The sequence below is a fragment of the Vicugna pacos genome, chromosome 4 (assembly GCF_048564905.1).
Source record: "Vicugna pacos chromosome 4, VicPac4, whole genome shotgun sequence".
NCBI lineage: Eukaryota > Metazoa > Chordata > Mammalia > Artiodactyla > Camelidae > Vicugna > Vicugna pacos.
The window spans coordinates 79,455,129-79,471,356 of NC_132990.1; the positions used below are offsets into that span (position 1 = coordinate 79,455,129).

General features: G+C 55.3%; 1 protein-coding gene and 1 long non-coding RNA gene across 3 annotated transcripts; both read right to left on the reverse strand.

Moving 5' to 3' along the window:
* Positions 1-232: 232 nt before the first annotated feature.
* Positions 233-3,652, reverse strand: EDF1 (endothelial differentiation related factor 1). The gene is made up of 5 exons (XM_072960542.1): positions 3,462-3,652; positions 1,945-1,996; positions 1,380-1,540; positions 985-1,078; positions 233-465 (listed from the first exon to the last, which is right to left on the reverse strand). The coding sequence occupies exons 1-5, from the start codon at positions 3,537-3,539 to the stop codon at positions 404-406; spliced, it is 447 nt and encodes a 148-aa protein (XP_072816643.1). The 5' UTR covers positions 3,540-3,652; the 3' UTR covers positions 233-403.
* Positions 3,653-11,605: 7,953 nt separating this feature from the next.
* LOC116279723 (uncharacterized) lies at positions 11,606-13,897 on the reverse strand. 2 transcript variants are annotated; one of them, XR_012072373.1, is made up of 4 exons: positions 13,457-13,897; positions 12,623-13,359; positions 12,130-12,365; positions 11,606-11,778 (listed from the first exon to the last, which is right to left on the reverse strand). It is a non-coding gene; the product is annotated as an uncharacterized lncRNA (long non-coding RNA). The 2 variants fall into 2 exon arrangements; XR_012072374.1 differs by lacking the exon at positions 12,130-12,365.
* Between the last annotated feature and the right edge of the window lie 2,331 nt (positions 13,898-16,228).

Genomic DNA, 16,228 nt, shown 5'->3' on the forward strand with positions numbered 1-16,228 from the left:
ACGACGCGCCACCAGCAGGAAGGGCGACAAACGTTTATTCGTTTCTCTAAGGGCCGGGCTGGAGACACAGCTCCTCTCCCAGACGGCCAGGCCGCCCGCCCCCGGTGAGGCGGTCCCCCTCAGGGCTCCCCGGGAGCCACACGCAGCTGGGCAGACACGGGGGAGAGGAAGGTGGCGCTCCGCACCCCATTTGAGGGACGGGGGCAGGGAGGAAAAAACCAGGAGAAGCAAACACTTTGCAAAGTTTTGTTTGTTAGTCTGACAGCAGGTTTGGGGAGGGGTCCCGGGCAGGGCTGACGCCCTGCGTTCCACTTGGCCACGTGGAGAGACCCGCGCCGGCGGTGGCGGTCAGGGAACCAGCCAGGCGAGGTCAGCCGGACACACTGACTTCGAGGCTTTGTGTTCATTTCGCCCTTGGCCCCTTCTCGATGGGCTTCCCGACGTCCTTCCCCCGGAGCTTGAGGCCTGAAAGACCAGCAGCCCACTGAGCGCCGCGGCGCCCACTCGCGTTTTGAGGACCCCAGCCACAGCCCCGGGGGCGGCAGCAGGCACCCTCACCACCTCTGAGCGCCAGCTCCCTGCCTCCTTTGAGGGGGGGTGGGGGCAGGGCAGGAGGGGCAGGGAGGAACACGCCCCACTCTGCCCCCACTGGGCCCTCAGCCCCCACACACCTATTCTTCACGTTGAGTTTTTAAGAGCACGTGCCTCCCCATCCTTGAGGTGAGAGGGGAAACCCTTTCCCAGAACCAGGCCTCCTTGCTCGGGGAGCCTGGGGGCATGGGAAGCGAAATGTGACCGCGGCCAGTACCCGAGAGTGCGAGCCTGCGGCGCAGAGAATGGGGAAAGAGCCCAGACACTACTCACTTGTGAGAGTTTTCTTAAGTTTCTGGAGAATTCTGGGGCCCAGGGGCCTTCCTGTGCCTGTCCTCACCAGCCCCACCCAGGTCAGCGTGCCTGGCCAGCGAAGGCCGGCAGGGCACTCACCGATGGCTCTCTCGATCTTGCCCAGGACCTGATTGTTAGGGATGGCCCGGCCGCTCTCATAGTCCGCGATGACCTGCGGCTTCTCGTTGATTTTCTAAAGAGAACATGTACTTTGCACATTTCAGTTCAAAGAGATGCTGGGAGGCCCAGACATACCCAGGTGGGACGCCTTGGACACCGCGTTCCTGCGCTGACAGCAGCTCTCGGAGGCTCAGGGTCTCAGAGCCACGACACATGCAAGAGGAAGTTACAGCTAACACCCGTGGCTTCCCCAGAGCCTTCAGGGCCCCCGGAAGCCCCCTAAGTCCCCAGAGGAGCAGGGCTCGCGCCTCGGGTGCCTTCTGAAGGCCGTCCTCCCGCCTGCTTGATCCTGGGTCAGGGGGCCGCACGCTCACCGTCGCCAGGTCTTTCTGGGTCAGCCCCTTGCTCTGCCGGCCCTGCTGGATCACCTTGCCCACCTCCAGGGTCACCCGGTCGTGGTGCAGCTCCTCCGTCTCCCGATCCAACTTGGCCGTGTTCTTGGTGATCGAATGCTGTTTGTTCTGGCCAGCGGCCCCTGGACCAGCATGAGGCAAGACCAGAGGAGAGGGTTTGTAACAAACCCGATCAAGAGCCACTGCAGACGAGGAACCAGGCCCAGCAGGTGCCCATACCCAGGGTGACGAGCTGAGCCACTGCAGACAGGGAGCACCCAGGGAGACAAGCTGAGCCAGGCCACCCTGTATCAGCACCTTCACAGACCTAAGAATGTGGAGTCCAGAATTTCCTCCTAGTCTCGGGAAGTCCCCCCAACCTATGCCAACCACAGCTGCTCCGATGAGATCCAAGACACCTCCCAGCTCTGCAGCGGCCTCAGCTGCCAGCGGCCGTCCTGACACCCCTGGGGGCGCCAAGCAGGCACCTGCAGATATGAGCCCCAGCGGTATCCCCGGCTCTGCGAGTGGAAACACGAGTACCTACATTTCTTGGACGTCTCCACATCTTCTCCTCGTCTCTGAGCCGCTAAGATGGCCTAGGAAATTAGGAGATTTTTTTGGTCAAAATTAGCTTTGGTAGTACCTGGCAAATGCCAATCCAGGCTGCTGTCAGTCAGTCAGCACACTGCTAATGCCTCATGTTTTGTGAGCCCAGGCAGTCAGGCTCGGAGCTCATCCCCTTAAGCGCTGAGGTACCTGGGGCTTTTTCAAGGACTGACAAGCAACACTGGGTTTAGACCAAAGCTTGCTATATAAATCCCTGTACAACCAAATAACCAGGCAACTCTCAATAAACTGCTGCTAAGGGAAACAAAGAGCTCACCTCTGCTGTTGAGAAAGACGTGCTAATAGATTCCTTTTAGAAACCCACACTTGAAATAGATTTGTATCTCTACTAGACTCCACTGCAAAAACAGGAAGGAACATCGAGTGAGGACCTGGTTGGGCCTTCCTCAGTCATTCCGGCTCATAATAAAAGATGGCGCATCGCACAACACCTGCAAGCCCCACCCCAAACATCACCAAAGACAGTGATACCCCTCCATCCACAGTTGCCGAATGTTAACGCAACGCATTTCCTGAAGCTTCTGATACCTCCGCAAAGTTACTGTGGGATGTTTTGTTCTAAGTATCACATGTTCACAGGTGCTTTCTAGAACTGTTCACGACTCCTAGCTTGTGGCTATTAAATTTTCTTCGGGAAAGAAAAAAAAAGGAGAGTGAATTTGGTTTTGACCAACTGCTAAGTCCAGGGCAGGTCAATGAATGCTGGTCACCAGGGCTGAAGCTAGTCATGGCTCAGAAGTGTCTAGGGCTGACCCAACGCGGCCTAAGAGAAGAAACAAGCAGAGGTCCCTCATGACTGAACTGCCCTTCACCCCCTTACACTGACTCACAGATGAACCTTGGATGGGTTAGCCAGACCGGGAACCCTCTGTCCCAAGTACCTCTCAGTGCATGCTGGCTACCCTTGCGAGATGGGAACACAAGGTCCACCTGCCTGCTGCGTCTCTAGGCCACCCCAGCCTAGGCCAAGGGCTCCCGACAGCCAGCAGCGTGCCACATCGGACTCCCAGGCACCCCGCAAAGGGAGTAAGAAGGCCCTGGGGCAGGGTGCCGGCCAACACTGCCCCTGTCCTATCCCTTCTCTGGCCCCACCACGGATCTCCGCCCCGAGGTCCTCCCCTGCCAAAGTCGCCCCGCTTCCCCTCCCTTCCCAATGTCCCTGTCCCCACTAAGAGGTCGAGGGCCTCAAGGGCCTCGGGACCCTGCCTGGTATCATTAGCCCGAAGACCGCCTCGACCCTTCCACCCCCACCCCGCCCCGCTCCCTGCCACCAGCTCGGGCCCCGTCTCCCACCGCTGCCCCGGCCCCCGCCCCTGGCGCCTCTCCGCTCCCGTCCCGGTCCTCGACTCCGGTCCCCGGCCCCCGCCCCCGGCCCCGCGTCAGCCCCGCCCGCCCTGCCGCTCCTGGGTCCCGAGGCCCGCGCTGCACCCGCACCTGCTTGGACTTGGCCTGGGCGGCTGTGGGGCCCTTTTTGCGAAGCACCGTCACCGTGTCCCAGTCACTCTCAGCCATGGCGGGCAGGCGGGGCAGGCGGGGCAGGCGGGGCGGGCGGTCCGACCGGCGGCTCCGAGGCAGCTGCTCGAGACCCGGCGACGCGACGTCCCCTCGTAGCTCGGGCGCTTCCGGCGTCAGAGCCGACCCGCCCCCTCAGCCCATTGGCCGGCGGTACGGGGGCGGGCACTTCCCGCGGCTCGGACCAATCCACGCTCGGCTCGTCCGAGGGAACGCCGCGGGTGCGCGACGTGGGGCGGGAGACGTCGGGGCTAGGGCACGCGGCCACTAGGGGGCGCTGAAGGGGCGCTGGGGTGCAGGCGGGGGATTCCGGGTACTGGGCGGTGCTGAGGGGGACGGGGGGCCTGGGGGGGACGAGGGTACTGAGGGGGCGAAGGGGGGACGGGGGGCCTGGGGGGACGAGGGTACTGAGGGGGGGGGGGCCTGGGGGGACGAAGGTACTGAGGGGGCGAAGAGGGGGACGAGGGTACTGAGGGGGCGAAGGGGGGACGGGGGGCCTGGGGGGACGAGGGTACTGAGGGGGGCGGGGGGCCTGGGGGGACGAGGGTATTGGGGCGAAGGGGGGACGGGGGGCCTGGGGGGACGAGGGTACTGAGGGGGGCGGGGGGCCTGGGGGGACGAGGGGACGAGGGTACTGAGGGGGCGAAGAGGGGGACGAGGGTACTGAGGGGCGCGGGGGGCCTGGGGGGACGAGGGTACTGAGGGGGGCGGGGGGCCTGAGGGGACGAGGGTATTGGGGCGAAGGGGGGACGGGGGGCCTGGGGGGACGAGGGTACTGAGGGGCGCGGGGGGCCTGGGGGGACGAGGGTATTGGGGCGAAGGGGGGACGGGGGGCCTGGGGGGACGAGGGTACTGAGGGGCGCGGGGGGCCTGGGGGGACGAGGGTATTGAGGGGGCGAAGGGGGGATGGGGGGCCTGGGGGGACGAGGGTTCTGAGGGGGGCGGGGGCCTGAGGGGACGAGGGTACTGAGGGGGCGAAGAGGGGGACGAGGGTACTGAGGGGGCGAAGGGGGGACGGGGGGCCTGGGGGGACGAGGGTACTGAGGGGCGCGGGGGGCCTGGGGGGACGAGGGTATTGAGGGGGCGAAGGGGGGACGGGGGGCCTGGGGGGACGAGGGTACTGAGGGGCGCGGGGGGCCTGGGGGGACGAGGGTATTGAGGGGGCGAAGGGGGGACGGGGGGCCTGGGGGGACGAGGGTACTGAGGGGCGCGGGGGGCCTGGGGGGACGAGGTTACTGAGGGGGCGAAGAGGGGCACGAAGGGGTGGGGATTCCGCTGGCGGAGAGGTGAGAGGACGTGGGGGTGGGAGCAGGGGAACTCGGTTGTGGGGGCAGCGCAGCGCGGGAAGGCCCTCCTAACGAAGTGGGGGCTCAGGACTTGGGGAGGGGTACTGGGAGGGGAAGGAGGAATTCGAGTAGGGGGTGCTGTGCACCGGGGAGAAGGGAAAGACCCGGGGAGGAGGGGGCGCAGGGAGAGGGAGGGAGACTGGGCCCCACACTGGCATCCGGGCCGCCCCTGTGGAGATGGGGGTCACCAGCCCTCGGCCCCGCCACGCCACGCGCAGGCAAAGTGGGTGCACAAACTGGATGCAGAGAAAAGGTGGCTGCGTTGATTTTTCTGTAGGTGAAATTAGTTTCTGTTTCATGCTTTTTTTTTTTTTGTCACCCTCATGCAATTCAAAGTTTTGTTTCTCTGGAGTTGTGCTCAGGTGATGCCAAGATGGTGGGGGCAGGGGTAGATGCAGGTTTGGTGGGGCCTGAAGCACATGTTAATATGTGGAGGACAAAGGAAATAAAATTATAAAAACAAAATTGCTTACAGAAAATAATATTCTTGTATAACATTTTAAAAAATATATACATAATGATAAAATAATGTACTATGTATACATAATATAATGTTAATGTTATTTAAAATAACTAAGATTTTAGTTATTTTATAATTTATTTAATGAGAAAATAAGTCAATAAATTATGAATTTTTGAAAACTGACATGCCACATCTCAAAATTCGGAGGAGGATATTTCCATGAATCAATGGATGCATCTCTAGTGCTTTTGCTGACATTTTTGGCTGTGTTCTCATTGAATGCCACATCGTGACTTTGCAGAATTGCATTATAGAAACAACAGAAAGACAATTCAGACGTTTCTCCAAGGTGTTTGATCCGATGTGTATCTGATCGTTAATGCTGACGTTGATTTGGGTAATACTTGAGGTTTCACCTAGATGTGCTCACTGTGGCATTCCTACAGGTTTACGCTCCACAACACAGGAATTCTGAAAATGTGTTGACTTTAATAATGTAATAGCCTGTTATCTTAGCAGCAAAAGCAAGTTTATTTGGGTATAGCGGAGAAATTCCAGTTCAGGATCTATGAACTATGGGGGAGTCGCAGTCAAAACGGGGGAACATGGAGGAGGAACTTGCTTTTATAGGGCAAAGGGGGAGTGGGGAAGGGTTGTGATAACCAGAATCCATTGGAGGAGTTGGGGTGGGGGTCCAAAGTATGGAGGCTTCCCACTGTTAGGGCCACTGAGACCTCTGATGGGCTGGGCCGTCCTGGGGGAAGAAGAGGGAAGCTTCCTTCTTCCTCCTGGTTGGTAAGTAGAGGCGCCCTCCTGTGGGAGACAGGCGGAGACCGGCGGTCGCTTCCTGTTCGGGGTAATTGATGTGCCTGGTGATGCGCGAGTGCCCTTTACCCACCTGATGTTTGGAGTGTCCTGACTCATACTTTAGCTGAGGTTTCTGTCATTCATTCCACTTTTTCCCCTTTTGATCAGAGCATCGCTGATTAAGAGTCAGGATCTCTGCATGATAGTGGTTTCTCCCTCGGCGCCAGGAAGGACCTTCCCCTGCGCACTTGGAAAGTACACAAGTGAGAGACCTCACGCACCTGCACTTGAGTAACAAGCAAAGGTGTAGGGAGCGCTCTCAGGTGTCCTGTGTTAAAAGTCCGTGGTTAGTCAGGGCTGTAAGCGCTGGAAATTACCTCAAGGTGCTGAGCTAGCATCATCTTATTAGGCCTGTCATTCTTATAAAGGTTTGACAAACTTGACAAATACCAGACCAGAATTAATACAACATAATAAACCCAGTTTGCAAGGTGGTTCTAAGCCAGGAGCCAGAGATGAAGGTGTCCAGTTGAACAGGCAGTAGGGTGTCGGGTGGTGTTCGCTGTGGCCAGTGTGCTTGCCCTTTAGTGTATGTAACTGAGTCTCTGCCTCCCCAGAGGCATTTAACCACTTGCAGCAAGACGAGTTTACGATTGCAGACACCTCTCAGCAAGCAGGTGATCACATGCTGCGTGGTTACCCAAAACCACCGTGGCCAGAGTGTGGAGTGACGGTCGCCCAGCTGAAACTGCGCGGGCTCCAGGGTCAGCTGGCTCTCCCAGCCTCCTGATCCCTGGTTCGCTGGTGCTCACTCCCACCCGTGGGGGGAAAGCTGTCCCTACGGAGGCAAAGCCAGAACTGCTTATGCCTCCTAGAAGTTCTCACTCAAGGCAGTTGTAAAGGGTTAATGGGACGGATCCATATGAGGCTTCTGTTCAGTGATGTGGGGAGAATGGGACGGTGAATATGGCGGGCCACACTGCCCTGTGCTCTCCGGCCAGCAAGGCAACAGGTTGCCCAAACATAAGGGCCGCTCACAGACCTTCCACATATGGAAGTGTGACGGGGGTGTACACACATAAAGCCCCCACACGAGTGATGGTACCTGCAGATTCCTTCATTGGCATAGAGGTGCCGGCATCACTTAGCAAGCCTCAAACGTTAGTGTGTTACTGTCAACTTTAATAATATAATACCGGTTATTTTATCAACAAAAGCAAATTTATTTGGGAACAGCAAAGGAATTGCAATTCAGGATATGAGAATGATGGTAGATAAGAGGCAAATCCACTGAACACTGGAATTTGACACAACATTGTAAAATGATTATAAATCAATAAAAAATGTTTAAAAAAAAAAGAGGCATGAAAGGCCATAACCAAGAATGTAACCAAATAAACCAGGCATTCTCCCAGAAAAAAAAAAAAAGGCAAATCCAGAGAACAAGGAGTGAGAACTTGCTTTATTATAGGGAAAAGGGGGAGTTGGGAAGGGCTGTGACAACCAAAGAGCCCACTGGAGAGTTTGGGGGTCCCAGAGTATGGAGGCTTCCCATTGGTTGGGCCGCTGAGGTCTGTGATTAGCTGGGCCATCCTGGGGCAGAGGGACGTTTCCTTCCTCCTCCTGGACAGTAATTAGAGGCACCTTCCTGTGGGGAATGTAGGCAGAGATGGCTTTATTGACATGCACGCCCCCTGCGGGCCTGTTCAGACTCCAACTTTGGCTGAGGTTTCCGTAGTTAATAACACATTCTATCCCGGTGTCCTCTGCTGACAGTTCTGCAGTCTCCCTTCTGGTTCATAGGACAAACCTTGTTTCTCCTTCTCTCCTGCATACTTCCAGTTCCGGGTGTTGTGAGGTGGGTAGTTGGTAGCCATAGAAGACATATCTGCCCCAGGACAGGCCAGCAAGACTGTGAACAGAGTAAAAATATCCGATAAGCCCCGAGTAAATGCATCCCAACTCACGCTCGTCTTGGTGGGGTCCCAAAAATGCCTGTGGTCACTGCAATGGACCCCAAAGAATGTGAAGGAGGAGCCTGCCTGGAAAGAGGCATTAAATACATTTGTAGTATTGTGAAACTATCACCATCATCCATCTCCAGAACTCTTCATCTTGTAAAACTGAAACTCTGTCCCCATGAAACACTGCCTACTCATTCCCCCCTCCCCCTAGCCCTTGGTACCCATCATTCTCCATTCTGTCTCTATGACTTAATTCTAGAAACCTCATGTAAGTGGAACCCTACAATATTTGTCCTTTTGTGTCTGGCTTATTTCACTCAGCATAATGTCCTCAAGGCTCATCCACGTCAGAACATCCTTCCTTTTCAAGGCTGAATAATACTCCATTGCATGTACGTAACACATTCTGCTTACTCATTCATCCACTGATGAACACTTGGATTGCTTCGACGTTTAGCTATTGTGGATAGTGTTGCTGTGAACATGGATGTACATATACCTCTTCAAGGCCTTAATTTCAATTATTTAGATATATTCCCAGGAGCGGAACTGTTGTATCATATGTAAATTCTACTTTTAACTTTTTGAGGAACTGCCACACTTATTTTTGAAGGATATATTTTGTAGATGTCATCCCATTGTCTTCTGACTTCCATTGCTTCCAATGATAAATCAGTCATCTTTCATATCCACCTGTATCATTGTCCCCTGCACGTGATGTGACATGTTCTCTGGCTGCTTTCAAGGTTTTCTCCTTTTTTGAGGGGTTGGGGTTTCCGATTATGCACCCAAGTGTACGTATTTATTCTGCTTGAGTTTGCTGAGCTTCTTGGATCTACATATGAATGTTTTTCATCAAATTGGGAAAATTTTTACTAGCATTCAAACATTTTTATTTTGCTGCTCCATTCTCTTCATTTTCTTCTTCTGAAACTCCAACTAATGTACGTATGTAATTCTGCTTGTTACTTCTCACAGTTCTGTTTTTCAGTCTTTACTCTCTGTTTTTCAGTTGGATAATTTCTTTGGTTCTGTCCTCAGGATTACTCATCCTAGTTTCTGCCATCTCCAATATGATATTAAACCCAAACAGAGTTTTCATTTCAGATATCATACCCAGGCTCCATCTCCACTGAAGAAGGTGTCACAGGAAGTGATATCTGGGATCCATCTCCAATGTGGAAGGTGTCACAGGTCTGACACCTCCAGAGAGACACTTTCTGAAAAGAAATCCTTTTGGGATGAGAGCAGGAGTAACCCACTAAGGTTTGCCTTTGGGAAGAGCCCTTTGGCCACAGTGTGGAGGATGGGGTTGTGAACATGGGGTCGAGGCTTTGCTCGGGGGAGCATGGACAGTAAACTGGACTGACCAGGACAGAGGGAGTGGACAGGGAGGGGTGAACACCCTGTGGAAGCTAACGACGTCATGTTGGATCAACAGACCAACATGCTACTTGTCACTGATAGCTGAAAAGTTGTTGACTACATCCTTTGTCAGGATTTTGATGAGTATTGTTCACAGCAAATCCACATAATACACTATGATTCGACTCTTATTTCCTTTCCCTTATCACGTTTTCCTTGTGTTGACTAGTGTCTCTAATTTGGGGGGTTAGCTGCATGTTTGCTGCTTCCTTTTTATTTACCCCCGTTGATTGGGCCCCTGACTGTCGGTCAGAGGTGTAAATCTCCTCTCCACCCCTCAGGTGACTGGCCAGCCCTGTGTTTCCCCGGCCTCACCCTCTGCAGCCTGTTCTCCCCAGCCAAGTCAGGGTGGGCTTCCAGACCACGAGTGCATGGGAGGAGTTTTTTTGAAAATATCTTTACCCCATCCTCAGTCTGATTGATTGGCAGTTTGAGCAACAAGTTACAGGTTGGAACATGAACACTTTTCTCTTAGAATTTCAGTGGCGTGTCCCGTTGTCTTCTAGTTTCCATGCTCCTGTTGAGAGGTCCCCTGTCTCGTGCTGTTTGTCCTTTACATGCGCTCTGCTGTGTGCTCTTGCTCCTCTCTGTCTGTCCCTCCCTCCCCTCCCCCTCCCTCCCTCTTTCTCCTCCCCATCGCCCCTCAGGAGGTTTTAGTTTCTTCTGTTTGCTCTCCTTTCTCTGTGACCTCAGGGTGATGGCCTTGGTGTGTCCCCCCCCCCCCCCCCCCCCCCGCCATGTGCTCCACGATCTAGACCTCAGAAATTTGGATACTAGCACCTTTCAGCTTCCTGGTGCTATTCCCTCAGTAACTTCCTCCCTTCGTTGTTTGTTTTGACTTTCTGGAATTCCTGTAACTAAGATCTTAGAATTCCTCCTGGGGCTATGACTATCCTTATCTTTTCTATTGTTAACTCCTTTCATTTCTGCTCCACTTTTGGGAGATTTCCTCAACTTACAACCCTTTCACTGACTTTTTTCTTTAATCTGAATCACATATTTGATTTGTAAGTGCTCCCTGCTACATTCTGGATGTCCCTTCTGTGGCACTGGGCTTCACAAGGGCCTGTTGCATGTGTTCCCTTCTCTGTTCCTCTGAGGTTACCAAGTTAAGTTCTTGTCATGTTTTCTGCAAGCGCCTGCATCATCCTTCCCCTCCTGTCATCAGTTTTGGTCTCCTTCTTTCACTCAACTGTCCTGACCCTTGGCTGTCTTGTCCAAGAGGGTGGTCCTTGGGGGGAGCTGGGGGCCTTGTTTGTTGGTTTTCTTTTTTAATTTTTTAAAATTTAATTTTACTGCTGGTGGGGGAGGTAATTTGGGCTTTTACTTACTTTAATGGAGGTACTGGGGATTGAACCCAGGACCTCCTGCGTGCCAGGCATGTACTCTGCCACTTGAACTGTCCCCTCCCTGTAGCTGGGAGCCTTGTGTGCAGAGTAGGCCGTTCCAGGGTGAGCTCTTCTTTGGGGCAATCAGGGTGGGACAGAGCCATCTGAGGGTCCCAAAGAGCAACATCTGGCCAACCATTTCCTGCTTAGCTAGGTGGCAGCCATGGGGAAGAACTGAGTCTTGTGTCCTTTGGACCCATCACCTCCTGCCTTCCATAGCAGTGAGAAGGGACAAGTTGCCTGGCAATATGGGCTGGTAGGGGATCTGGGGTCCAGCTGTCCTTACACAGGGTTTGGCCCCTCCCTGCGGCCCAGCCTGGGCCTCTGGGTTTGCACAGAGCCAGGACAGCTAACCTATGATGATCATCCTCATTCTGTGACCCAACGGGTAGACCTTACATGATGCAGTTAACCAAGGTTCATTTAGCGATCCTGAATGCTGTCAGTGATAAAATACTCCTTCTCAAAATGTCTCCTGTCAGCCCCTGGCATCAGCATGCTCTGGATAGCAGGCCTTTCGCACACCTTGTATCCCATGTGGAAATCAGCTACACCCTACGTTTCAGGGGGACGTTCCTAACATTTGAGTGCAGCGTGTACTTCAGACCCTGGTGGAACTCTGTGCTCCTGCACTTAAAGCAAAGCAGACGTCAGCATGGCCACTACACTCGAGTTACTTCAATTCCATTATTCTTTACAGCTACTTGTAGTTTTTCACTTGAATTTACAATTTTCCACAGGCAAGATGTCTCAGAGGCACTAGGATTGGCTTCAACCAAAGACACCGACAGAATCACAGTCTCTTGGATGTACTGGGAAGTGGAGGTTCTTCCTAACTTTGTGCACCTGTGGTTTTGAGTGAAAAAAATTACCAACAGTTTATTAAGGTTAATAGAAAGTATTCTTTGGTCAACTACAAGTGACAATAGATGGACAAATATGGCTGAACTCTCTACTGAACGAGACAAGAAAAAGATCAATTGTGGCAAAAATCATTGTCAGATTTGTAGATATTAAGGCTCAAAGCCAGAAACTGGTCAATAGTTGTATTCATTACTGTGGAAAAGGGTATGTTGGTAAGTATTCCCCTTGTTTTTGAAAAAGTACACAAACGTAACGTAAGTTTTGCTTCGCCACCTTCCCCCTTCCTGCACTGTTTATTGGGTGTATTTACTTTGTCTTCTCCTGATTACGTACACGAAGTTCAGCACAAGAACGTGCTTTTCTCTCCAGGCCACTGTCCTTGTCACTGAGTACACCTGGTCCACGGAGAAGGGGGTTTAGAAAATCCATCTGGCACCCTCTGGTCATCAGTGAGGACTGGAAAGGCCAGGTAGGTGGCAGGAGAGGGCGGTTGTGGTCCAGGAGGGCCAGGGGCTGGACCGGCCAGTGGAGGAGGCCGCCAACTTCTCAAGCGCACTGGCAGCGACTTCCTTTAGGTGCAGAAGGCAGAACCACCTAGACTGAGCCAGGCACAGGGCCTTTGCAAACGGCGGGGGTGGGGGGTGGGGTGCAGCTGGAGAGGGTGGGGCTGCCAGGGATGGGCCAGGGGTCTGGGGAAGCAAGGAAGGATGGTTGGCAGGTGGCAGAACGAGGATCACAGGTTCCAGTTGGGCTGAAGGATGCTGGGTCCTGGACAGGTGGGAGCCCCACTGAGGAAGGTGGCAGTAGTGTGGCGGGGACTACCTACCTGCTGCGAGGTGAGTGCAGGGAGATCCTCGGAGGACTACCCCGGGCCTCCCGGACACGGGCCCTGGATTTCGGCCGAGTGATTCACTTGCTGGGTCCGAGTGTGAGGAGGGCCATCTTATGGTCTGCGGGTTCGAAGTGAGGCGGTGGAGCGAGGTGCCCACGGGGAGCCGGTGCGCGGTGTCTGGGCGGGCGGTCCGGCAGGGAGTCAGGGGGCCAGGGCTGCAGTTCCGGGTGCGGCCGGCAGAGGGCGCGCGCGGACCCGCCGCTGCTGCCCTCCAGGGACCCACATCGGGAGGAGGACACAAGTGCACAGGCCACCACGGGGCGTGGGGGAGGGGCCCACTTAACTCAGGGCTAACAGGAGAGAGACCGTCTCTATCCCGAGGCCCTAAGATCTGCCGAGGATCCAGGCTGTGCCCAGCGCCTGGGGAGGGAGGGAGCTGGTCCGGGTGAGAAACTGGGGCAAAGACCCTGGGGCCAGGTCAGCCCCGCGATCAGAGGCCCGGGATGGCCAGGGCAGCTTAGGCACCTGCAGTGCTGCCTGCGATGCTGTCCTTCAGGCCTTGGGCTCCGCGTGTGGGGTGGCATCAGTTTTCTGAGATTGGCGGAAGGGAGGTGGGTGTTGAGTGGGGAATCTTGGCAGAGCTTGTCCTTTCACCAAGATGTGAGATGACCTTTACCCTCTTCTTGGTACTTTTCTGTGTTTTCCAGAGCTTCTGAAATGTCCTTCTGTAGCTGAAAACCAAATGTTTTTGAATCAGTGGTTTTAAAACCTGTGGGATGAGGTACAGGGACCACACCCCACTCCCTGCCCCCTACACTTTTTTATTACTTTCTTCTGCGTGCTTCCCAAGTCTGCAAGAACACAAGTGAACGGGAAGACCATCCTTTTCCACCTTTGCTTGCAGAGAATGCCGCGGTGTGCACATGTTGGCCGCCACCAGACTCTCTTCCCCAGTGCAGTCTACGGTCTGTGTGAGGGCCTGGGCAAGGGTGGGCTCACATTGCTGGGGGGCAGGGGCCCTGGTCCCGGAGTGCTGGCTGCTGCCTCCACCCGTGTCTTTCTCCTTTTCTTGGGGATTGCCCTGAGGGAGGGACGGCGCTGGCTGTGCACTTCCAGGAGGGGAGCGGGGGAGCCCCACGGGGCTGGTGTGGGTGCAGGGGAATTCTGGGCAGGGCTTGAGGCCAGCCTTTCTGGAAATGGGTCCATCAGGTGACTACAGTGAGAATGAAACTGGGTTCTTTCAGAAGCTGTGGCCCAGGCTTGACCTTCAAATGTCTAAAAAACGAGAAAAGAAGCAGGGACGAATTCTTAGGATGGGAAGCAGATTGTCCTGGGAGGCTGGCTCTGCCCAGTGCCGGCCTCTGCTCTGGGGACAGCACTGACCATAACAGGGCATCCCATGGCCGGGGTCCACGTCAGCCTTTCCGCCTCCTGGCCCTGTGTGCTCTTCTCCCAAAGGCCTGAGTGAGTAAAGGACACAAGGTGAGGGTGTCCAGGGGACTGGCCACGCTGTGGGGAGTGGAGGTGCCACTAGCATTCAGAAGTGTCTTGGACTGAGCCAATGACCTGAGGAAGGAAAGCCAAGGGGGCGGGGAAGGCCGCCTGGGGCCTGGGAGAGGGGCCCTGGGGCAACACCCGCCCCGGGTGTCTGCAGACCTACGGGCAGCTGATGGGGCCTCTCTCTCGGCTGGACGAGCCCATGGGCAGCCGGCGTCCACCGCAGCACACACCGGGACCAGCAGCCAGGCCCACGCCTCTCTCCGGGGGGCACCAAGGTGCAGGACAGAGGCACCAGGCCTGAAATGTCATGCCCTCTGCCCCTGACACCCCAGCCCTCAGGGAGCAGGAGGAGGGCGCCCGTCTCTCCAGGTCTGCCCGGGGCTGTCCCCGCCACCTCCTCAGCCCCTCCCCACACGGCTGCCTCAGCAGGCTGAGTTTTGCTTTCTTTTTGGCAGGAAGGAACCTGAGTGGGAATCCCCTGAATCACAGACGACCAGAATGAGTCATCCCTTTCCAGCCTGCCAGGACCGAGGTGTCACACCCCCCCCCCCCCCCCCCGCACTGGCGGGCGGGGTGGGTTGGCCACTTCTCAATCAGCAGCCCCTCCCTGCCGAGCCTCCCTGTCCCGTTCTCAACTCTGCAGGCCTGTTGTCAGAATCTCTCTCTCACACACTCACACACAAAATGCATGCGTGAAAATCCTCTGTAAGTGGCAGTCTGGAACTCGTGGGAGCATTTTAATGCTGGACGCACGGGCAGGTGTTTGGGGAATGGCTTAGCCTGTCAGTGCTAAGGGCTGCAGGCAGCTGCCTTCCCAGGAAGCAAGGTCTTCGTCCAGGAAATCTCTTCTGGATGCAGAGTGGGGCTGAGGTGGCCCTGAGCCCAGCACTCCCGCACGGTCCCTGATGCTGGAAGGGTGAGTGAGTTCTGACCCTCCCCAGGGAGTCACTGCAAAAGGCAGGCGAAGCCTTCTTGCTTTTGCCCTGAAGAAGGAGGGGTGCAGTGCTGCAGGTGACCCTCTCTGCAGCAAGAACCATTTCCTTCTGGGATGCCGGTGGGTTCACAGGATGGCCTTGGCCTCCCAGGCCCTGGGAGGAGAAACTCCTTACACCTGAGAGCTCGCTTAGCCGTGGGGCTGGAGGGAAACCACGTGGAACCTGTAGGTGGGGACGGAGGCCAGGCAGGGGGTTTTCCACAGCTGCTCATGGCAAACTCAATCCCTCAGTTCATGGAACCTGTGTTGGACGCAGGGTAGCCTCGCTGCTGTATCCCAGGGCCGGGGGAGTTTGGGACGGGGGAATTCCGACTCCAAACCAAGGAATGATCTTGCAGTGTGCTGTGAGCTCTGCTGGCCAAAGTACAGATGGTTTAAACGTGTGACTTCAAAGCCTGCCTGGTATGGGTTCCTCGGTCCCTGAAACGTTCGCGTGGCTTCAGATGATCCCCCTGAGGTCCGGTGCCCAGTGTGCTATGTGACCTGGGCAAGGAATCTTGCCTCTCTGAGCCTGTTTCCTTTTCTGCAAAATGAGGAGAGCCGTCCACATTGCTGGGTGCTGGCATGAGAGGAGACGCTGTCCTCAGGTATTCAGAAAGCCCATGTTCACCGGTAGAGTGTCCATTTTGTCCAGACTCTCTTTTAGCAGATAAGGAAGCGGCCCCTTCTCTGATCACATGCTTAGCAGCAGTGGTGGGGTCAACACTCTGCCCTCCTGGTGCTGTCCCCGCTTTTCTGGCCAAGACCACCGCCTCGTTTCTAGATGTTTCCGTGTGTTTCCAAGTGCCATACGTTGCGCATTTTTAGTTTCGTTTGGTGGTAAAATTCTCACGATATGAAAGTCACCATTTAAACCATTTTAAAGCGTGTAATTCAGTGTCATTTGTACGTTCGCAACGTCAGGCAACCATCACCACTCTCCAGTTCCAGAACGTTTCACTACCTGGAAGGAGACCGCACACGCCTTCATACCCTTTAGGTGAGCAGCGTCTCTGTGCTTTTTCTCATGAATGTAACGCACATGGGGGCCCAACTCCGCGCCGGGCGCCGCGCAAAGTGCCCTTGGTCTGGGGCTGACCCTCCCGCGGAAGCGAGGAGAAGTCAGG

Bases quoted from the DNA above. Each gene is read 5' to 3' on its own strand.
- EDF1 (XM_072960542.1), bottom strand. From the start codon at position 3,539: ATGGCTGAGAGTGACTGGGACACGGTGACGGTGCTTCGCAAAAAGGGC. The intron at 1,997-3,461 runs GTGCGGGTGCAG...CTAATTTCCTAG, and splicing joins CCCAGGCCAAGTCCAAGCAG to GCCATCTTAGCGGCTCAGAG. The intron at 1,541-1,944 runs GTAGGTACTCGT...ATGCTGGTCCAG, and splicing joins TGTGGAGACGTCCAAGAAAT to GGGCCGCTGGCCAGAACAAA.